Consider the following 25,227-nt stretch of genomic DNA (forward strand, 5'->3'; position numbering starts at 1 on the left):
CTAGTTCAAAAGACCTTTTTTTAACCAATATCTTTACTCTCCTAGTTATTAATATTTGTAATAAAAATATAGATAAGATTCAGGTAAAAATCACACCCAAACGTAACGATTAAATAGTTTTTCAAATTCAATTAAAATAACATTAAACCAATATAAAACAAAAAAAACCAGATTCAAATGAAAAATCCCACATTTTTCCATTTCCAAACGCTTCCAGGGTCAGTCGGTTGGGTTTCAGTGTAACGGCACGTACTGCTCGTGCAGCCGGTCCATCCAGTGCAGCTGCTACCCCGACGCAGCCACCAACACCTCCCTCACCAACCTCCAACCCAAAAAACCCAAACACTTCTGCTGCCCAAAACTGAATACTTCTGGTGCCAAATGTGCTTGTCCAGAAGAGACTTACAAAGTACCTATGATTTGCTCCTGTGCTAACGACGATGAGATGTACTACAACCATCGCATCGATGAAGAAATCTCTGATTGGCTGAAACATGTTCCTGTTCAAAGTATTGAAAGCGCTGACGTGAAAAGGAAAAGAGATTCCATGGTTAGACAGCTCAGGAAAACTTTGAAACAACTTCGAGATGATGAGAATTCTGATGATAATGTCACGAAGGAAGTCAAAACGTTCATTGCAGATTTCCCTATTTGGAGCCCTGGGAAGGATAAAAAGGATGAAATGCAATTCAAAGATAAACTAGCAGAAACTCTCATTGGAAGAATTACAAGTGTACCAAGGAAACCAGACAAGATTAAAGATTTTGTCAGGAAATGGGCGCGGGAGAATTTAGAGTTTGAAGATGGTATAGATGATGCGGACAAGGAAGCAGACATCGATAATATCGTTAACCATCTCAAGCATTTAGCTGCTGATAGACCTGACAATGATGCTCAATACAAAGAAATGCTAATAAAAGAGATTACAGAAATGATTAAGCCGTTACCTTTGAAAATACAAGATAATAGAGATGGTATGTTAAATAAATGGGCCACTAAACTAGCTGCTTACTTAGTAACCATACCAAAGAACATAGATTTATCTGAAGATAGAACAGATTTTACTTTCGATCTGGAAGACGGTTTAGAAGGATTATTAAAAGAATTAGGGATTATAAGAGAAGCCTTAGAACAATTAAGAGATAATCCGAATATTCTTACAACGTTGGCTAAAAGATTAAACAAGTTACAAGCTCAAGGTATAGATGATGAAGTTGTTAGAGACAAAATGAAAAATGAACTCCGTAAGTTTATGGATGACTTGGGTGTTACACAGGAATTGATCGATGAATTGGTAGATGAGTTAATGAATCAAGTAGACGACACTGTACGTACAAGCCAGTTGGCAATCAATAATATTGATGAGCTCCATGAAATCGTAGTGGATTGGTTAAACAAATTACCCGGTATAGACCAAGTAGATAAGGCAAAATTTGACAAAGTTAGTCGGGATCTTGTGAATGGAATCAAAGAAGCGAAAGAAGAAGGTAGTGAGAATATGGAGAGTGAGATATTTGGTCGTATAGACGAGGCAGATCTGCCCATAGAAGCTGAGACGATACGTAAACATATACCGGATCTTATAAAGAAAATAGACATGTGGCCTTCGAATAAAATCTATAATCATGAAACAAAAGAAGCATTAATCGAGGAAATTTATCAAATTATTGATTCATCAAAAATAGCAGAGGAAAAGAAGCAATCAATTAAAAACAGGGTCCAAAAGATTATTGATAGTCATGTAATGAATGCATCAAGTTTAGACACACGCCAAGTGCATGAATATCTCAAAGATGCATTATCGGATGATGTCGAGAGAGCTATGTCCGAAGAAGGTATAGCTTCTGACAGTCAACCAGATTTATTGAATAAATTAACATCAGCAGTGAGCAGGAATTACTTCAAATCCTTCATTGGACTCGACAGGCATTTGGCATCTGATTTGAAGGAATCTGCAGCTAAATTCATCAGGGGTGCTCTAGATGATGTTCCAATGAACGGACGTAGAAAGAAAGAATTGATTGACGAAGTGAAAACTACGCTAGACAGAGATATTAATAAACCTTTACCCGATGACATAGAAGACACAATTACTGAAGAAATTTGTGGCATTGTTGAAGCATCGCCGGTTAGAGACGATGATAATATTGCGAGATATCTAAAATGCTTATTGTCATCAATTTCAGCGAAAGTATTTGATATGTTCACGTGTAAGAATAACTGTGTCTGCCATATACAGAATCGAGTAGAGAATGACGTATGTGAACTCATAGATAGATGTCCAATGGATTGTAATAAAAAACGGGACTTAAAAAGAAATGTACAAGATATACTGTCTGAGAATGAGTTTCGCGAGATCTCAGACGATGCAAAACAAGCAGTGAAGGGTGATATCATTAGTGTTGTTAGTGACTTATCGATACCCGAAGATAAAAAGAACTATTTGAGAAGTAGCGTCAGTGAAACTATATCACAAGACTTTGGCGACGCCATATTTGGTCTGAGACATGATATAGGTAAAGTGAAACACAAAATATTTAACCATCTAACCAATGCTATCGAGAAAGCACCAATGAGTTTGGACTCCAAAGAATATTTTCACACTAAACTCAAACGCATGTTGAATGAGAAATTAGATACTACTCTCACAAATGAAGAAAAGAACACAATTTTAGATGATGTTTCTGATATCGTTGAAGATGTTCTACCAGAAGATAAAAAAGCAAAACTAAGAAACAAATTAACGAATAAACTAGAATCTGAAGACAGTGGTAACGTTTTCACAGATGAAATTAAAACATCGTTAGATCAAAGTATAAAAGATATAATAGACAACGCTTCTATACCTCAAGATACTAAGAACGATTTAAAAAAGCAATTAACAGCAAGTCTTGATAATAATCGAGGAGAGTCACTGTCGGAAGTTAGAAATGAAATAAAAGGAAAAATGTTTGATATTATTGATGAGTCACCACTGGTAGAGGATAAGCAGAGAGCGTTAAAAAAGGAGCTGGTTAATTTACTGACAAACAAAATGGGAGGAACGTCAATCGAACACATTGGAATGGATGACTATAAAAGAAAGATTACAAATGACATAAGTGAACTGTTTGCAAAACTTCCTATAAGCGAAGATGAGAAAGGTGATATCAAATATCAAATTAGCAAGAAAGTCTCCGATGCTATTTACAGACCATTAACTGATGAGGTGAAAACGAAAATTAAAAAAGATATAAATGAAATCGTAAAAGAAACGGGTGTTCCTGAAAAAGAACTAGCGCAGTTTAAACCAAAACTAGACGCAGTTTTAAAAATATATCTAGATGTAACCCCTGACACGGACAAAGACCTGGATGTTATAAAAGAAGAGGTCAAACAACACTTTAGTCAAGCCATTGAGGAACTACCAATAACGAATGATAAAAAAAGAAGTTTGAAAATTAAGCTAAAAGATATACTTGTTAACAATATTGATCGCAAAATGACAGATGACATACAAGAAGACATAAATAAAGAAATCGGAAGTATTATAGACAATTCAAGTATCCCTGAGAAAGTACCAGAAAGTAAGGTTCTTGATATGAAGGATGAAGTAGCTGATATCGTCACTGGACTGCATTTAGACGAATACATGCGCGAATATGTAGTCAAAGATTGGATAAAAGAACTACTAACAAAAAATTTAGAAGATGTCGTTAACACATTTCCCACTGATACTAAAAACAAAGTAAAACTTAAGAAAGATATAGAGAAAGCGTTAGTTCACAGTTTATACCTACCTATGACGGACACAATAAAAACTAATATAAGACGAGATATAATCAATGCGGTTGATAAAATGGGTATTGATGAGGAAGAAAATGGTGAAGTCAAGAGGCGATTGTCATCCGCGATATCAAAAGGTATGGACAAAAAAATGTCTGTAGGCAAAGACCTAGATCAAATAAAATCAGCCTTGCAACAAATAATCAAAGAAGGAATCGAGAATGCACCAATACCAGAATATACACAAGACTTGTTAGCACAAGAAACTGAAGATATTTTAAACGAAAATCTAATCCAACCAATAACAGATGAAATGAAAAGTAATATACACGATCAAATAGAACTTATAATAGAAGATGCTAAATTTGATAACGAAAAATATGAGAAAAAATTAATAAGCACCATTGAAAAAAATCTAAGAGACATAAGATCAAGAATAAAAGGCGATTTAGAGGCAAAAAAGGCGAAGGAAATAATGCTAGAGAAGGTGAGACAAAAGATTGATGAGTCAACTATTGATAAACAAAAGAAATTAGAACTGAAATCTAATTTGGATAAAACAATTTCCGATTACTTGGGAATGCCTTTCGAGGGTAAAGTACGTGATGATTTTCAAGCAGATATAGACAAAATAGTCACTGAAATTACTTCACCTGGGGCTGGAGACAAAAGACCTAGAAGAATATCTATCAGCGTTGACGAAACTGCCGAAGGAGAAATACAGGATCAGGAACTAACAAAATATATACGTAATCTAGAAAACGAAACTCAAGAAAATATTTTAACAGAACTCAAAAAGGCTATAGATGGCGCGCCGATATACGCAGATAAAAAGAGAGAAGCTAAGAAAAACCTTTTAAATATTGGAAAAGAATACTTTAGTAAACCATTGGCAGAAGAGAGTCTTAGAGATTTAAAAGATGATTTAATTGATATTCTTGATGAACTACAATTACCGAAGGATACAAGGGCTAAAATGCTTCAACAACTATCTAACTTAGTTGACGATCTATCGAAAAGTAAATCAGTTGACTCCCAAGAAACTGTTAAAGTTAATGTGTTACATGCGATAAAAAATACTGTGAATTATGCAACGATACCTAAAGATAAAAAGCTTGAACTGAAAAACCAACTTGTAGATATGGCTGTTAGGGTGTTCAATACTACACCGTTGGAAGACATACTAGATGCTCTTCAAGACGGAGCCAGTGACATTCTTGATGACTACCCTTTAATAAGAGATAAGAAGACCAAATTGAGACGTGATTTGGAAGAGAGTATTGAAGAACATTTAGGTTTATCTGAATATTATTATCCAAATGTACAGACAAGATTTTCTAGAGGTATAATACCGAACTTTTACGTTCAAAGAGAAGAGAGAACGTCACTGCTGACAGAAGAAATTAATAGAAACAAGTTAAGAAAGAGTATACTCCAAGGTATCGATGAAGTTATCAGCAAATCTCGTCTTCCCTTGAGGAAAAAAGATAATTTAAAAGAAAAAATAAGTAAAACAATAGATAAAGCTGTTAGGACGTCAGTTCCTAAAGATTTGGAAGTAGATTTGAAAGACAGTATTTGTGATGTAGTTGACGAAGTACTAATGTTTGATTCTGACAAGTATAAAGTTAGAGATGATTTAACAAACATAATAGATCAAAGAATGGATGATGTTCGAAGGTTTACGAATGATGATAACGATACAGATGGGAAACGGCTGCAAAGCTTTTTCCGTAATCTTGAAAAGGCTTTAAATGACGCGCTAATGCCTATATCAAAAAAGAACACACTAAAGAACAAATTGAAAATCTTATCCGATACTGGCTTCAAACCACCATTCTCTAAAGCTGCTCAAAATATTATAATAGAGGGAGTTGATGAGATTTTAGAAGAGTTGCTTTCAAAAGACGCAAGGAAGAAAAATAGAAAGGAATTACGAGATATAATAGGTACAAGCAAAAACAAACAAATAGTGCAAGAACAGATAACACTTAAAAAAACTAAAGTTTTTCCTATTAAAAACACTGGAGCGACACCACCAGATGACAACATAAAAGACAATGAACCTAAAACAATACATGATTTCTTCAAAGTAATTGAGAATGAAATCAGTGAATCTCATGTCTTTAGGAAGAAAAAAGCCGAATTGAAAATTAATTTGCACAAAATGGCTAACGATTTTTTCGACAATTCTTGGTCTGAAGATGTTAAAGACGATTTGAAACGTGGGATCAGTAATATACTGGACGACTTACTCATAAGCAGAGCTAGGAAACATAAACTGAAATCGCATTTAGAAACATTAATTGATGAACCGCCAGTGACTACCAGTCTAGAACCATGGAAAGAGGTGAAAGACTTGCAAAAATATCCTCTAGAAATATTTTTCCATAAACTTGAAGAAATAATAGACGAAAATCCAGTCCCTGTTAGAAAAAACAAGTTACTGAAGAAAAAGCTAAAAGATTTGTCTACTCCAGGCTTTAAACAACCATTTACTAGAAAGCAGAGAAATGCTGTATATGACATCTTAGATGCGCTACCGTTGTCAAACCAGGAGAAAAATAGATTTATAAAAGAATTAGCTAGTATTTTTGGTGTAGTTTGGACTAAGGGTAAAGAAAGCGATAGATCAAAATCTCTTTCAACATATAAAGAAGATAGATTTGAAATTACGGATGAAGAGAAATTCGAAGATTTCCTTCATAAATTTGAAGAGATTATAGATGAAAACCCGCTTCCTGAATACAAAAAGAAAGTGCTGAAGAGAAAACTGAAAGAGTTATGCACCCCAGCGTCTAGGAAACCATTTAATAAACTATGGAGAAATGGAGTTCATAATATTTTAGACGTCCTAACGTTATCTGAGGATGAAAAGAATGATGTCTTAAGAGAATTAGGTAACATCTTATGTGTTGATCTAAGTACGGAGAACGAAATCGAAAAATCAACGGCTTTGCAAATACGTACTGCTAAACCTGATTACAAAGAATCTAGCAAACTGTTTCTATTAGACGAACGTGTGATAACTAAAGCGAGAGAGAGCATAGTGAAAAATATTGAACGGAAAATCAAAGAAACATTCATGTCTGGGTCAAAGAAAGCGATATTGATGGGAAGATTACAAAAGTTAGCGTCTAATGAACTGCAGAAGCCTTTGTCTGAGAGCGCACAAGAGACCGTGAGAGAAGAAGTAGGGGACATCATAAATAAACTGCCTATAGATGAGGCAGAAAAAGACGATCTAATGCAGATGGTTGAAGAAAATATTGAGATTTTAAAAGACCTTAACAGAGACGATGACAATTCACACAAACAAATTCAAGAAAATATTTCTACCGCACTTGATAATATTGTGAATAAAACGCTGATAATTGAAGATAAGAAGAAATATTTAAAGAAGAAACTTAGAAAGTTAGTTGAGAAAACGTTTGAAGAAGCGTTACCTGACAATGTTCATGGTGCTCTTATAGATGGTGTCAATGATATTGCCAATGAAGCAGGACTAGCCAAAGCTAAGAGGGACAAACTAAAAGTTGTATTAATGGAAGCTATCGATGATAATATCGGAGACTTACGAGACGATGAAATAGATACAACTGAAGACAGTAGGGATAGTAATACACGTTCAGGGCCGATGAGACAAATTAATGATACTAAAACAAGAACCATAGATATTAGTACTGACTTAGCTCCATTTGATGAATCTGATGCTTTTGGAACAAAAACTAAAAGAGACAGAAGGTACGCGGTATCGCCACCAGGTGGACTTCGTCAAACCGAGAGAAGATTTGAAAATCGTAGTAAAGATTCGATGCCATTACAAATGAAATTACTAGAAGCAGAAGATAAAGTGTTGCGAGGGGAAACAATAGGGATGGAAACTAATCCAATGTTTTATAGAAGAAATATCTTTGATAAATACGCACCGCCAACAGAGGAAGCACAGAAATTTAAAAGAAAAAGTGCATTGAAGTCTCGTGATGAGAAAACTAATAAAATGCCTATACTGCACATGGAGCTTGATTCTGAGACTTTGGACGATGTGGCTACTGATAATCTTTTATCGGTTGCCGAAGATAGTAAAGACGATGACACAGCTGACTTGATAGAAGATATTCCACTAGATAAGGCTAAGAAACATGAGTCAGCTGATGCAGAAAATGAAAGATCATTAAAACTACCTGGGAAGCGATTAACCATAGAACAAGCACAGATACAAAGTATACTAAATACACTCGAAACGCCAATAGACGACTCACAAATTACTACAAGACAAAAAGACAATTTGAAAGAAAAACTAAAAATCATGTTTACTAAGAATTACAGAATACCACTAACAGACGATTTAAAAGATGCCTTGAAAGCTGAAATTAATGTTGTATTAAATGAAATGCCCTTGACTAATTACAAGAAAAATAAATTAGAGTATGAACTGTTTCATTCATTAGATTCTTACTTGAATCGGCTACAAAGAAACATGAAATATCTTGGACATTGGATAAGTAATCAAAGAGAAAGCAATGAATTTAAAATAACAGATAACAACCCAAAATCAATAGAAGATTTGTTTAAAATAATTGAAAACCAAATCGATGAATCACCAATCTTAAGACGGAAAAAAGTTGTATTGAAAAATAATTTGCAAAAAATAGCTGAAGGGTATTTGAACAAATCTTCTTCAAAGCGTAATAAAGAGGACTTGCACAGTGGAATCAGTAACATACTGAACAACTTACCCAGCAGTGAAGCTGAGAAAGACATTCTAAAAAATTATATGAAAAAGTCCTTTGACAATCGTACAGAGACTTTCAGCTGTCAAGGGTCTTGGAGGGAAGAGAAAGGCGTAGAAAAACATCCTCTAGAAATATTCTTCCATAAACTGGAACGAATTATAGATGATAAACAAGTACCTCTGGCGAAAACCAAAGAAGTAAAGAAAAAACTGAACGATATATCCTCTCAAGGTTTTAAACAACCATTAACTGGGCAACAGAGAAATGCCATTTATGATATCTTACACATTCTACAAATACCAGAAGAAGAAAAGAACAGACTGTTCAAAGAATTTGCTGACATTTTAAATGTAGATTGGAATATGGGTAAAGAAAGTGGTAAAATAAACTCTACATCATATACTGTTAAACAAAGTCTTAGGAATCCTAGAAGTCCGTCCTTATATGACCAAGGTATTATAACAAAAGCCAGAGATAGGATAGTGGCAGAAGTAGAGCGAAAGATCGAGGAGACACCCATGGCTATATCGAAGAAAATGAAATTGATGGAGAGGCTAGAAACGATAGCTTCTGACAATCTACAGGGACCTCTAACTGAAGGCATGAGAGATTATGTAATAAGAAATATAAGAGATATCATACAACAATTGCCTATACATGCAGCTGACAAATATGAACTTACACACAAGGTTGATTTAAATATTAAGATTATATGTGATAAAAGTCAAGAACTGAGAGATAGATCAATGGAAAATCCTGAGGAAAGACGGACGAGCCAGACAACAAAGGGCTTCGATGAAAATAAAGCACGATATAAAAAATATGATGCAGAAACTATTGCAATAAACGAAATCGATGCATTTAACGCTAGATTTAAAAGGGTCAGTAGAGATTCAACGCCAGCGGATGATAACTACAGAACATTTGGAGAAAATTATGATTATTATAAAACTAACCCTAGATCGAGTACATCGACAAAAACAAATGATATGTTTAACCCGAGAGAGAGTATCGTACAAATGATTGAACATAAGCGGTCTCGAGGCAAGTGCAGTCGAGATTCGGCAGTACAGAATGATGATGGTGACGATCATCAAACACAAGACGGAAAATTTAATACAACTACAACATCTACAGACGAACCGGATAAATCGCACAATACAAGTCGCAGATCTTCAACAAGGGATCCTGAAACCAGGAAACATGCAAGAGAAAATATAGTGCATGAATTCGAACATAAAATCAAAGAAGCTTCCATATCTAGAAAGAAAAGAACAGAACTACTAGAGAAATTAGAAAAAGTGTCAGATAGTATGAAGACACCTTTCTCGGAATCACATAAGAATCACGTTATCAATAATCTAAATGAAATCGCAGAACAATTGCTAATAGAAGAAGCAGACAGAAATGAGTTAACGCGCATTATTAATGAGAATATAGAGTGTCTAGTTGATCCTAGTATTAGAAAAAAAGAATTAAAACTGCTAGAAAAAACTAGGGAAGATAATATTCATGGATTCGATGAGGTTACAGATAAAGCACTAATATCCTCAAAAGTAAAAACGCAATTGAAGAAAATTTTAAAAGAATTGATCCATTCAACTTTTCACGAACCGACAGATACTTCTCCCATTTCACCAGAGGAACTTAAATATGGCATTTATGAAGTTTTAAATACGTTAATAACTTCAAAAAATAAGAAAAATATTTTGAGAGATGAATTATTTAAAGTAGTCGACGAAAATATAGAAAAATATTTAATTGAACTGAGAAAGTTGCAGACCGGCAGGGGAACGAGTGCTGGGGAAATCAAAGAATCGATAAAAAAGTCCGTCGAACAATCAGCTATCGGGGATGATATCAAACGTAAAATTCAAAGAGAAATTAGTGAAATGTTGAACTCCGAGCTGTGGGACCAAGAAGATTTTCTCGGAAATGAAGACGACGACAGAAGCATTACAGGCCTTATGGTAACATTTGATCTTGATCCTAAATATGAATCAGATTTAAGAGCAGCGGAAGATGAATTGGCAAGAGTAATCCGCGAGGGAGGCGATGTTGAGGCTGCTAAAGAAAGGCTCATTAAAAAGATAATGGAGGATACAGGTTTATCAAGAGAGCAAGCTGCAAAACTAGTTAACCAGCTAGAAGCAAACGCAAGCAAAGGTGACAAAGATGACGTTCAGAATATTATTGACGCCTTTAACCTAGATCCTAAATATGAAAAAGAATTAAAAGGGATCGAAGATGAATTAACAAGAGTAATGCTCGAGGGAGGTGACGTAGAGGCTGCGAAAGAACGTCTCATTAAAAAGATAATGGATGAAACAGGACTATCAAGAGAACAAGCGACTGTACTAGTTAATAAACTACAAGCAAAAGCTAATAAAGAAAATAAAAACTTTAAAGCCCTCACTGATGCCTACAATCTCGATCCAGAATATGCAGCTGAGTTAAAAAAAGCGGAAGATGAATTAGCAAAAGTTTTACTAGAAGGAGGTGACGTAGAGGCTGCAAAGGAGAGGCTTATTAAAAAAATAATGGATGAAACAGGTCTACCGAGAGACCAAGCCGCTGAACTAGTCAATAAGCTACTAGAGAAAGCTAATAAAGGTGGCAAAGGTGGCAAGAGTGAGGCCTTAACTAAGGCATTTAACCTGGATCCCAAATATGAAAAAGAATTAAAAGGCATTGAAGACGAATTAGCAAAAGTAATCCTTGAGGGAGGCGACGTAGAGGCTGCAAAAGAGAGACTTATTAAAAAGATAATGGATGAAACAGGTCTATCGAGAGACCAAGCCGCTGCACTTGTAGATAAACTGCATGCAAACGCTAATAAGGATGCCAATGATATAGAAAGCCTAGCGAAGGGCTTTAATCTTGATCCTGAACATGCAAAAACATTAAAAGACGTTGAAGAAGAATTGAAAAAAATAATGCTCGAGGGAGGTGACGTAGAGGCTGCGAAGGAGAGACTTATTAAAAAGATAATGGATGAAACAGGTCTACCAAGAGACCAAGCCGCAGCACTAGTAGATAAACTACATGCTAAAGCTAATGAAGATAATAAAGAGAGGCTTAAGGGCCTTGTTCAAGCCTTTAACTTGGATCCTAAACAATTAAAAGATGTAGAAGATGAATTAGCAAAAGTTATCCGCGAGGGAGGTGACGTAGACGCTGCGAAGGAGAGAATGATTAAAAAGATTATGGATGAAACAGGTCTACCGAGAGAGCAAGCCGCTGAATTAGTTAATAGGCTATATGCAAAAGCTAATGAAGACAACAAAAAAGGACCTATTGACCTTATTCAAGCCTTTAACCTAGATCCTAAATACGAAAAAGAACTAAAAAGTGTTGAAGACGAATTAGCAAAAGTTATTCTAGAAGGAGGTGACGTAGAGGCTGCAAAGGAAAGAATGATTAAAAAAATAATGGACGAAACTGGTCTATCGCGAGAACAAGCCGCAGCGCTAGTAGATAAACTACATGCAAAAGTCAACACAGAAAACCAAGGTAAGTCTGAGACTCTAACTAAAATGTTTAATCTAGATCCTAAATATGAAAAAGAATTAAAAAGTGTTGAAGATGAGTTAACGAGAGTTATCCTCGAGGGAGGAGACGTAGAGGCTGCGAAGGAGCGGCTCATCAAAAAATTAATGGACGAAACAGGTCTTACGAGAGAGCAAGCCGCTGAAATTGTTAATAAACTACATGCAAAGGTCGACACAGACACCAAAGATAATTTAAGCGACCTAACTAAGACTTTTAACCTGGATCCTAAATACGAAAAAGAACTAAAAAGTATGGAAGATGAATTAGCAAAGGTAATCCTTGAGGGAGGTGATATAGCAGCCGCAAAAGAGAGACTGATTAAAAAGATAATGGATGAAACAGGACTATCAAGAGACCAAGCCGCCGCACTAGTAGACAAACTACATGCAAATGCTGACAAAGAAAACAAATACATTAACTCCCTTACAGACACATATAACCTAGATCCTGAATATGGAAAAGAATTGAAAGCAATTGAAGATGAATTGGCAAAAGTTATACGCGAAGGAGGAGACGTAGACGCCGCAAAAGAGAGACTTATTAAAAAGATAATGGATGAAACAGGTCTATCAAGAGAGCAAGCTGCTGAACTAGTAGACAGACTACATGCAAAAGCTAATGAAGATAATAAAAAAAGACTTAAAGCCCTTGTTCAAGCCTCTGACTTAGATCCAAAGTATAAAAGTAGTATAGAAGATGAATTGGCAAAAGCAATCCTCGAAGGGGGTGACGTGGAAGCTGCGAAAGAGAAACTCATTAAAAAGATTATGGATGAAACAGGACTATCAAGAGAGGAAGCTGCTGCACTAGTTAATGGGCTACATGCAAAGATCAAGGCAGACACCAAAGGTAAGTTTTATACACTAACTAACATAATTCTAGATCCTTAACATGAAAAAGACTTTAAAGGTATTGAAGATGAATTAACAAAAGTTTTCTTCGAGGGAGGTGACGTAGACGCCGCGAAGGAGACGTATATTAAATATATAATGGATGAAACAGGTCTACTGAGACAGCAAGCTGCTGCACTTGTAGATAAATTACATGAAAAGGCTAATAAAGATGTCAGAGACATTAAAAGCGTAACAGAGAGTTTTAATCTTGATCCTGAATACGAAAAAGCATTAATAGAAGTAGAAGATGGATTAACAAGAGTAATTATCGAGAGAGGTGACGTAGACGCCGCAAAAGAGATGCTGATCAAAAAGATAATGGATGAAATAGGTCTACAGAGAGACACAGTTGCTGATCTAATTGTCAGACTAGATAAAGACATTAGCTCACTAATGACTTCAATATCGATCCAGAATATACAGCACACTAAAAAAGTGGAAGATGAATTTACAAGAGTAATACTCGAGAAGGTGACGCAGACGACGCAAAAGATATGCTGATTAAAAAGATAATGGATGAAACAGGTCTATCAAAAGAACAAGCCACAGCACTGGTTAATAGCCTACAAGCAAGTGGACAAGAAAAATTTAAAGAAAACGTGTCTTACGTATATAGCCCATGTTAAGAAAAGAAATACTTGGGCTGTATAATAGGTACTGGTATATTTATACAACGGATTATAAAAATATATGAGAAAAATATAAAACAAAAGAATAATTTTTATGCGCGCGACGCGCGCATGTGATGCTTGTACAGCTGCTCGGGCGAAAGTGGCGAGTCGCGATCTTCCCTTTGATGCCGTCACTTTTTCCGTCGCCAGCCAGCAAACAAAAAGTATTTATACATAAGGTTTTATGTTCGTTCAGACGTTTCCGAACAGCCCAAATACATTAATGATGCCATTGATCAAGCTCCTATTTCGAAGTCACAAAATGATAAATTAAAATTAAAATTGTTTAACAATTTGGAGGATAACTTCGAAAAATCTTTATTGTATACCTATTTAGATATAGAAACCTTAAAGATATTGTGTCAACAGACTGCAAGAAGATTATAGACAGTTCCTCAATTTCAAGTATTGGTTATCTTTGGTAGCAGACGCGTTAACAAGAGCATTCAAAAATACTAAAATCAGATGTATTAACAAAATCAATAAGTGTACAAACGGACCCTGAATTCGTTGGACAATCGGAATTAATTTAGCAAAGATACGTGATACTGTATGATAATACAGAAGAGTTATGTTGGCCACCGAAACTTGGATGGAACAAAAGAATATTTTAAGCCTTGAAGTGAAATCAATAGTTGTAGATATAATTTACATGACATGCTTTCTATAATGGATGGGACAAAAGAATTGTACAACATGATTCAGGAAATTAAAAACGCTACGGACTTGACCAAACTGGGCTGGTATAGCTTGAAAGGTTTGGTAACAAATATTGAATTTGGTCAAGTGTTTCCATTATGGAAAATGACCAAATATTTTAAGATCGCATTCCAATAACCTACCGATCGGTAGATGTGCCTACCAGCGGTAGAATTTTGACAAAAGCTCCATACAAAATGTGTCAAAATACTACCGCTGGTAGGCAAATCTACCGATCGGTAGGTTATTGGAATGCGCCGATAATAATCTTAATTTAATTTGAGTTAGTATGGATGTGTGGCTTGATTTAGAAACAATCAACAATAATTTTTTTTAACAGGAAGGTTGTTAAATTCCTAGAAATAAACGTAAATCCTAAAGTGTACTTAAATACTGAAAAATATTTCCAAAATAAAATGAAACAACATTAAAAACTAATCATTTCGAGAATAAATGAAAAGACTCTTGAGCTTTCGTTTGGCTTTCGTCTCGCAGATTGACGTCTAAAATTAAAATATAATTCAGTAAAACGCTTTTTCTACTAAGCGAAATAACAGTACTTTTACGTTTAAGCAAAATACTACGTTTTAAAAAACTATGTAAACTTTCAATAAAAACGTTTAAAGCATTAACTACCGAAAGTGTTGAAGGCAAATCCTCCGCTAAGCGTCCGTCACCAGTGACCGACGTGGCGGTTAATGTGTTAATAAAGAACTATTTATTAAAATATCGAACGTATTGCAGGCGATTAAAGTCTACAGTCTACCCATTGACCCCCTATTCGATAAAACTAATCTGGGGGCACGGCAGTGGTCGAGCAAAAAAAAGCGGCACGGCCGTACCATCCTTTTCTCGAAGCAATTCGGGCCTTTTTCGACCCCCTATAATTCGGTTGTGGATAAAGCAAGAAACCTGAATCTTCAGTAACTAATCCGGCATTGTATAAACACGGAATATTTAAAATTTCAGTCAATTTGAACCAGTAGTTTAAGAATGACAACTTGTTAAAGTTTCTAAATTTTGTCACTCACTGACTCACCGATCATCAAAAGTCCAAGTCACTTCTAGCAGACTTAGAAGCTTCATATTTGGAATACATATAGAGTTTAGTGTCTTAATCATGGGAAAACTTAAATATTTTGTAATTTCGGTCCAGTTTTCCAAATACACCAACTGCATCAATAACTTTGTAATCTCATATAAATATATGGGATTACAAAGTTATTTATGCAGTTGGTGGTTGGTGGTGGAGAAAATATCATAAGATAAATATCATAAGACCTTTAACAAAATTCGTTAGAAGTAGATGGTATCAAAAAGAAAGGCTCTACAAAAAGAAGTGAGATCCCATCAAAAACATCCTGTAAAAAACCCAAGTCTCGCAGCTCAGTCTTTCTACCGTCAAAAGTTGTGAGATCCATGTAATACCAAGTCGGTTAATCTATTTAGTGTCTACTTGAAGGACCTTCTGTCTTAAGTTATTACATAAGTTATTATCATGCCAATATTAAAAATATTTAACGTTTTAAACAAATAGATCGACTTGGACATCGCATGAAAACAAAATGAATATTACAATATTATATTAGATTCTTTAGTCTCTCGCGCCTCACGCGATTGAAACTCTCGTTCCTGTTGGTCGCTGGCCCGTCGTGCTGTGTAGTGTGATACATACTAATAATCAAATCAAGCGATGTCCGATGTCATTGCTATATTATACTGTATTACATGAAGTTTGTCGAAGATGAAGCTGGTCGTTTCACCTATTGTACTGACACCTATTTTGACATTTATTTTTCTTGGTTGGCTTCCAATCGTGTTAATTAGTTCCTGGTGTCTCCTTCTCCTTGGTCTTTTGTAGGGTCTCTTCCAATCTTGTCTTGTTCTTTCAGAGTTTTTCTTCTATGGTCTTGCTAGGTTGAATTCTAGGCTCTATTTTTACTAATAGTCAACATTACTTCGTTAACAAACGTTTATGCACACTTAGTTTGGTCACACCATTTACCTGATTTCGATTGAAAACCTTTGAATTTAATTCTTTTAATTATTGATTATTGCTTAAAAAATACTAAGTATATACATGACAATTATCTCCGTTTACATTTCCACAATGACACACGATTGCTGCAGCTCAATATCTAGTTGATCTGTCAATTATATTTTTCTTTCAAAACAGAACAAATGCAGTATATAAGGAGCCGACGAAGACATGAGCTGTCACTGAAAAGAAGCAACGTTGCAGCAGTACCAATTGATAGAATAAAACAACAGATCAAAACAGAAATATCTGGAGTACTCTCCTCACATAACGTCGAGACACACAATAAGGAATTGTTAGTAGAAGACATAGTTTACGCTTTACAAGAATTTGTTGACAGAGCAAGAGTTGCTAAATCAAATTGCTGTGGGAGCCTACAGCAGTGTAACATATCACCATCTCAAGCTGAAGAAATGTCCAGATATCTCAGTCGCGAAGCCAAATCTGCGAACAAATTGAATACTACACCCAAGCTATGTGTGACTGGTAAAGCAATCAAGCTGCTTGAAAGGATTGTGAAGAGAAAAATAAAGCTCGGTACGAAAACACCATTCCAAACACATGCTCCATTAATAATGCAGTTTGATGTCATTAGAATACCAATGAATATCATTTTGGAAGTAAAAAATGAATTAAAAGATACCCTACGTAGAAGTGTTAATCATATAATCAATGATTCTCCTCTTACTACATCGCGAAAGAGGATCTTAAAAAATAAATTAAACGACATTGTTAATGAAGATATTGAGGATCTAGTTCTGACTGGGAAACAAAGCATTAATTTAACTCGATTGAAAACACTAAGGCAGATGAACGAAGTGCTACTTGGAGCACCGATACCTAAAAATAAAAAGAATATGTTCAAATATAAGTTAGCTGAAGCGTTAAGTAAGAATTTAAACGAATCGTTGTTATTGAAAACTGAAAATTACAAAATGAGTTTAGAACATAATAATGACGATGATAAATCAAGTCCAGAATCCAGTCTTGACATCTATTACGATGCCCGTGAACAAGAATCTTCTGTTCTCAACAAAACTAATGAAGGAACGGCCACATATGAAAGATCTAAAACTAAAAGATACTTAATTCCAAACCATTCACCGGTCAACGCTAATAATTTATATATAACAGCATCGACGTATTCAAACTCAGAAAATAGACTCATATTTAACAATAGTGTCGAACAGAATTCAGCTTTTACAAGTCTAAGTAATCCAGATATTGTTTCACATGAAGAGGAAATACAGTACACAAATCAAATATTAAACATTGTCCAAAATTGGTTGGATGCGGTTCTTATAACGGATTTGACAACGCAACAGAAGAATAAAGTAATTTCAAAATTAACGCAAGACATTGTTGATAGGAAGAAATATCATCAAATAAGTAAGAAGGCGATGACACCGACCTATACAGAAGACCTAGAGTTCTTGAAATTACAAATATTCAGGAGATTGAATAAGTTAATGTCGGTCTATGCAGTAAAACAAATAATGAACAAAACGGATCAAATGTTGACCAGTGTTGATGAAATTAAAGTGCCAATCATGACGTTGCCATTGGGATCTAGCGCTGTACTAGCATCAGAAACCCTGGAGAAGAGGAAAAAAGAAACAAAAGCTCCAAAGAGCAGTAAAATATTCAAAAGTGTGCTCCCACAAGTCGATGTTAATGAATCGTTGAAAGAAGAAATTAATGATGTCTTCACGAAGGAAGAAATTGATCCTGATAAACTTAAGCATATAGAAGATGATATTGTAAGTGAACTACAGAGTATTGTGGTTAAAGGTGGAGACGTAGAAAGTACGAAGCAAAATCTCATAGAAAAACTTATGCCTGAGGCCAATTTAACAAGAGAGCAAGCGAATGCTGTATCTGGACAATTAATTGATAGAGCAAGAGAAATGTCCATCATTGCTAAAGCTACAGACTCGGATTTGTACAACAAAATAATGAAATCCTCAACGTCTGGTCGAAAGCGTAGACTAACGGAAATAGCTGACGACGAATTCATAAACAGCCCTGAACAACTACATCCAAAGCAGCGACTATACTCCATCGGTGGCACGCATCATAACATCAACGATGAAAATGTGTTTGACGAAATTTTAAAGAAAGAGTATATAAAAAGACGATTCAAGGATCTCACATCGAAACTAGTTATTGAAGTTATCGATAATTCATCGATATCTACACAGCATAAAATTAATATTAAAGAAAAGGTTTTGAAGAATATAGATGAAAATATTAACAAGTTTCCGTTAGATAGTGAACAACAGAGAATAGTTCTGAGAGAGAAAATACTGGCAGACTGCCTTCACTTGATTGAAGAAACTATGCGCGTTGATCATAAAAATGACTTGGCTAATAAATTAAAGGAAACTTTAGCGTCAAATTTCGAGAAAAATTATAATAGCATCGAAGAAACAATTTCGCGTAAACCATCACCGAAAGTTCAATTAGCAAATGAAAGTCAAAGCAAAATGGACAAACAGATTAGAGAAGTTAAATCAATAGACGAATATTCTATAGACGGAGATCAATTCATAGACTCGTTGTCAAAACTCATAAATGATACTATAGATGCGTCTACTATATCTGACCCAGAAAAGAAATATTTGAAATCTAATATAACAGCCAAACTAAAGGAAGACTTGAAAAACGCATCGACCGACAGCAAAACTGAAAGAGACGAGGTAAGGGACCAAATTTTAAAAGACTGTAATGACATCGTTTATAAAACCTCACTACCGATAAACGAGAAACAAGAAATAATGTATTCACTCACAGATGCATTAACGAAACATTTTGAAGCGCTGGAACCAAGTGATGCCGGTGAAAAAGCTGTTGAACACGACAATGCCAGAGATAGTAGACCAACAAGCTCTATGGGAACTAGTGATGACAAAAGACCAGTATACACTATGATATCAAGGGATAACAGAGGACCATCAGCTGTAAAGTCAGCAAATAAAGATGGCAGACGAGCAAGTCCTACTAGAACAAGCGAAGATAGAGCATCAAGTGCTAAGAGGACAAGCTATGACAGAAAACCATCAACTGATACAAAAACGAGTAAAGGAAAAAGACCATCGACCGAGGATGGTAAACGTTCAAGTCCCATTAGAAGAAGCATAGATAGATCAACAAGTCCTAAGAGAATAAGTGAAGATAAGTCATCAAGAGCTAAGACAACAAGCTATGATAGAAAACCACCAAATGATATAAAAATGAGTGAAGATAAAGGATCAAGTGCTATGCAAACAAGCGATGAGAGAAGTCCATTAACAGATATGGAAGCAACCGAAGATCAAAGACCGACAAGTACTGAGGGAACAATTATACTAAAACATACAGACTCTGAAGAAGACCCAAAAAGTGTTGAAACAGGAACAGTATATGAAAATAAACCAGACGATAAAAAGACATTGAAAGAAAAAACTAATGAGGTGAAAGGAAAAAATGGTACGGTAGACGGTAATGTTATTAATGAATTAGAAAATGCGATCGTCCGCGGTGATGATGACGATAGAGAAAGGCAAAACTTTAAAGATATGTTAGAAAAAAAAACTTATTTACCTGATTCTTTAGATGATGCTGATACTGAAGAAAATGTTTTAAATAAGAAAATAGCGAAAAAAGAATTCAAAGAAGCACTATCTAAGGATATTGATGACGCCATCGATAAAGTTTCCTTAACAGACGAAGACCAATATAACTTAATAGCATCTCTCAATAATAAATTAGAAGAAATTCTGAACAAAGCACCGTTGGATGGTGAACATGATAAAGATATAATTAAGGAAGAGATTTTCAAAGATGGGAAAGAAATCATTAATGACACGTCACTAGCAGAAGATAAGAAACGCGAATTGGAAACGTTCCTAAGTGATGCTTTACTCCCATACGTGGAGCTAAGTTATGAAATGCTAATAAATGAAGAAAATGATGGTGATATATTTCAACCTGATGCAGCCTCTACACCACAACGACTCTCATTGGCTACAGAAGTAACACAGAGGCCTGAATGCCAAGAATACATGGATGAGCTTAAAAATTGTGTAAACGAGTGGTTGGATACCGTTCCCATACATTTAGAACCAGAAGACCAAACAACTTTTACAAATGAACTAGTAAAAGATCTTGTAGACAGGTTAAAGTATCGGAAACTATCTCACGACACATTTACAAAGAAAGATGAAAAAGATAATTTGAAATATCAAGTGTTTAAGCTGTTGAGTAAGGTGGTGGATGCTGGCTCTTTGCCTCTTGTAATGGAGCGCACTGACAGTCTATATCGAAGGATAAATGAGATTCCTGTACCGAATACATTGCCTACAGTTTCGTATGCAGGAGAGAATGGTTGAGTAATAGCGTGATTTTTTTCAAGGGGTAAAATTGATAGGATTTTAGGATTTAGAAGATCGGGTTTAAAAGTTCATAATTTAACTGAAACTAAAAATTACTGGCTGCTGAAAATCAAATCACTTATGGTCAATTTTAATAACCTATCTGTAGATTTGCTTACTAGAGTGAGAGATGCAATGTTATAATTTTATTATAGTTTTCGAGAGACATACTAATTAATTATTATGTTATCGACTCACCCACGTAAGATGCAATGTTGATATAAGCTCCATACAAAATGTATCACAATTGTATATCTCTATTAAGCAAATCTGCAAATAGATAAGTTATTAAAATTGGCCTCAGAATCACCTCATTATAACTTGAGAATATGTAATTTACTGCCGAAAACGTTAAACATAAAAATATAAGTTACGTAAAAAATTAGACAATTCGTATCACTATTAAAATATTTTATATCAATTAGCATTTCTTCTGTCGGCATCACAAGACACGAATTGATAACGCTCGCATAATTTTACTTGAAAAATATTAAACAAATAATACGCTAAAACAGAAAGAAGTCGTTTAGCTTAAACAATTAATGTGCCAAAACAGAAATATGAAGTCGAAATAAATAAACGATAAAATGTATTAACAAAGATATTTTTGTTTAATATCTCACGTAAATTAACCCAAAAATAGTATCTTACTAATCTACCGTTTTTTAAGGGCAAAATCATCCAATGTCTTTTCCCGTATTGGGCGAGGCGAAAGAGAGTGTTAGACTTTTACTGTCTAGAAACCATTCCTGCTTTTCGAGCCGGAGCCCCGGTAATCCGATAGGTTAGAATAGTCCGCAGCTCTGCGAAGCAGAGTATTTGGTTGTTCGATGTTAAATTACGTAGCCAAGTAAATATTCTGATCGGAGTAACTGTTCTGTTCTAAAAATAGTGTCTTTGTCTATTCATTCCTATTTATCGTTCCTTTGCAAATATGGTATTGTCTTTTAGATTTTTTGTAGTTGTCGAAGTGTTTTTTTTTTATTTGTTCGGGTGTTCTTCAAGAGCTTTCGTGAGGTTTTACACTGTTTCACACACTGACTGATAAGTACTCGTATAGCTATTATTTGTACACAATATTTATTTAAAACATTATTGACTTTAATGAGGACGCTATTCTACAAATTCATTCTTTAAAATTCATCTTTAATTATTGAATGTCACAGAGTTGAAGTCAAAATTGTTACAAATAGATTATTTTGAATACAGTCTATTACCATTTGACTTTTCTCACAACAGAAAAAACCAACAACAAGAAACGAAGAAAGAATTCACCAACTAGACCCAAAAGAAGAATTCCAACTGGATTACCGACAGAAAAAATAAAGGAGCCATTGAAAGAAGAAATATCTGACATCCTCATCAAACATAAAGTGAAGCCAAGTAACGCAAGTAAACTGATAGAAGACATTTTCTTTCGATTAGAAGATTTGGCTGCAAATGGTGGTGACCCATTTGCAGCAACCACTAGCTGTAGCAAAAGCTTATTACTGCGATCCCCTGTATCAGAACGTAAAGCTAAAAGAATATCAAACAAGTTGGTGGATAAAGCTAGAGAAATATCTCTTATACTCAAAACTAAGGACTCCAAAGAGAAAATTAAAGCCAACAGTTTAGACAGCCCTAAACACAGATTCACAAATGTCACGAATGAAATCTATATTGCTCCAGAAACAGTCAAAATTAAGAAAAATAAAACTCCTGTTGCAGCGGATGTGAAATTCATTTCGAAAACAGACGAAATGGATAATGTTTCAGTCAAGATGGATGTTATACAGATACCAAAAGATAACACACTCTCGGTTATCAAAGATCAGATTAAAAATGCACTGTATAAGAATATCAAGCAGATTGTAACTAAATTGGGCTTACCATCATGTTTGGGACATGAGTTGAGAGATAATTTGAACAATGCTGTGGAGAAAGACCTGGATAAATCTGTGTTGAAAGATAAAAAGGATTTTGATAGTCTAAAAGAAGTAATATTACAGGATTTATATGAAGTAATAGACGACGCACCGATAAACATAAATGATAGCGAAATGTTTAAATCTAAATTAACAGAAGCGGTAGATAAAAATGTTAATGAAGTCATACTAACGGATGGTAGTGGACAAAAGGAAAGATTATCAAGAAATCTTGATGACGTCACCTCTCAGATACCAATTATTATTAATGAGAAACAAGAACAGAAGATGAAAAGAGATGAATTACCTCCACACCACAAAAGGGATTCGAAATCCAAGAAGAAATTTGCTCCAAAAGCCAACTCTACGTTTAAAAATGGTGATCATTTAGCAATAATAGAAGAAACACAAGCCCCAAATGAAAGTACACAGAAGACAGAAGACAACATAGAGAATGACTACACAGAACAAGTTATAGAAATAATTAGAGCTTGGCTGGACAAAATGCCACTAGACATAGAAGTGTCTACCAAAGAGACGTTTGTAAACGAACTAGCAGATGATATTATAGACAGAAAGAATTACATATCACATGCCCCAATGAAACCCTCATGCGCAGAAGATTTAGAATATTTAAAGGTGCAAGTGCTGAAAAGGACAACTGATTTCTTGACGCCGGATTTACAGAAACTGTTTCTAGGGAACTGCAAAGTCTTATTGAAGAAGATAAAAGCAATACGAGTTTCAGGAGTAACTGGTACACCAGGACCGGTGCCGCAGGGAAAGCAGCAGTCAGGTTGTAATATCATTTGTTCAACTTTTTCTTTAGGTCTCAGTCTATGGAGTTGGTGCAGTCGTAAGGTAGGTTTGTATGACATTATTTTATTAGTTAGGATAAAATTATTATAACACACAATTGATCGTGATTTAAAACAAATGGCAAAACCGGTTAATTTCGAAATTATAATAATGGAAGACTAATAATAATTAAAACTGATAATAAAAATAAATCAAAATTAAATATCTGAAAGTAAAATTAAATAATAATCGCGTAAAATACATACATAGTAAGAGTCGCGTAAAATCAGCTCTTCTAATAAAAACGCGAAAAATACAGAGTTAGGTCGCGTAAAAACAAAGCTTAAACTCTTTAAGGGGCAATAATAATACTTCAGGCTTTATTTGTTGATATATGAGTGTTGTCAGAAACGAATTATATTAAAGAACAGTTCAATAGTTAAGATACAAAAATATATTTAATTTCAACGCCCTGTTCCTCTAAAACTCTTTTTCAACAGCAAATTTGGTTTTTCGAACTTACTCAGAACCATATATTTCGTTTCTGACCACTAATCAAACAAAACAATCAGAAAACCCCTTTGTTTTTAAGAAATGGAAGACGGAGCTGGCTTACCATCTACAAAGACTCTAAAAGCCTTCCAAGATTCACTGATACGAGAAATGGACTCGTTCCTCGGCCCATTTGATATGCCTAAAGAAGTAAAAGAAAAACTGAAAAAGACTCTACTGAATGAATTAGATAAACTGCTTAAAAACAAAACTGATCCGGATATAATAATGCAACATTTGATAGCGACGATAAAAAGGTTAACGAATTTGACTGATGAAGAGGCTGTGGAGCTAGCTCGAAGGCTTATGAATAAGACTAAGGAAAAAGGGTTTCTCCCTAAAGTCTGTTGCCCAAAACGCCTGTCGTTTGCTAGCGATGCCGTTTGCGTCCAGAGGAAAGCCTTCAGAGACGCCATTTTGAGAGAAATTGGTGATGGATTCTTTGGGTGCCACTTATCAGAAGAGAAGAAGAAATATTTGGAAGATTTGTTGATAGAAGACTACGCTAAAGAGTATGGCATCACCCTCACTGAATGTTGTATTACAGGTAATGATTATTTGTTTCAAAATTACAAATGATTTATTCGTTGATTTTCCAAATTAAGTACGTTTATTGACCAAAATAATTCGCATGGAAACAAACCCTTATTTGATTATGCGGTGGTTTCAAAATTTAAATTAAGTACTTGATACTGATTCCGCGTTACTTTTACTCAGCATTTAGTATTACTCGAATTATTTACGTTTACGTTTCAAAATTACGAAGATACAAAACATGATTTATTTTTAAGTACCTACAAATCTGTAGAGTATTGAAAATTTTTATGTCTCATACCGAAATTATTAAATATAGCATAAACTCTGTAACTGTACCAACCCCTCATCTCACGTACCTACCTACGCATTACATTTGGGCTATCGTGTTTGACGAGTGCTGTAAGTATACCACTGTAAGTATGTCGCTAAGGAATACTCTGCACGTTGCGTCATTTGACGAACGCAAGCATCCTTCACAAACAGTAGGCGACCTATAAATGACAAATGCTTACATATTATTTAGAAACAGTGAATGCCAACAATGCGGGCACGTTAGATCTGCCAATTATGTGTTAAGGTTGTATGCATTCGTCAAATGACGCAAAATGTTTAGTGTCCCTAAAGGTAAGCGTCCACAGGTCCGCATCGTACGTATCGCACGCAATGT

General features: G+C 35.0%; 1 protein-coding gene across 3 annotated transcripts in view; it reads left to right on the forward strand.

Moving 5' to 3' along the window:
* The window catches only part of LOC118279577 (extracellular matrix-binding protein ebh-like), a 39,230-nt gene that overhangs the window by 10,243 nt on the left and 3,760 nt on the right, over window positions 1-25,227 (forward strand). The window contains exons 13-15 of one of the 3 annotated variants that reach the window (XM_050702661.1): window positions 218-11,282; window positions 11,505-12,902; window positions 24,064-24,570. In XM_050702661.1, the coding sequence (XP_050558618.1) occupies window positions 218-11,282; window positions 11,505-12,902; window positions 24,064-24,570 (12,970 nt within the window). Of the gene's footprint in view, window positions 1-217; window positions 12,903-24,063; window positions 24,571-25,227 lie in introns of all 3 variants that reach the window. The other 2 variants (XM_050702660.1, XM_050702662.1) reach the window with 2 other exon arrangements.

This window comes from Spodoptera frugiperda, chromosome 22 (genome assembly GCF_023101765.2).
Source record: "Spodoptera frugiperda isolate SF20-4 chromosome 22, AGI-APGP_CSIRO_Sfru_2.0, whole genome shotgun sequence".
NCBI lineage: Eukaryota > Metazoa > Arthropoda > Insecta > Lepidoptera > Noctuidae > Spodoptera > Spodoptera frugiperda.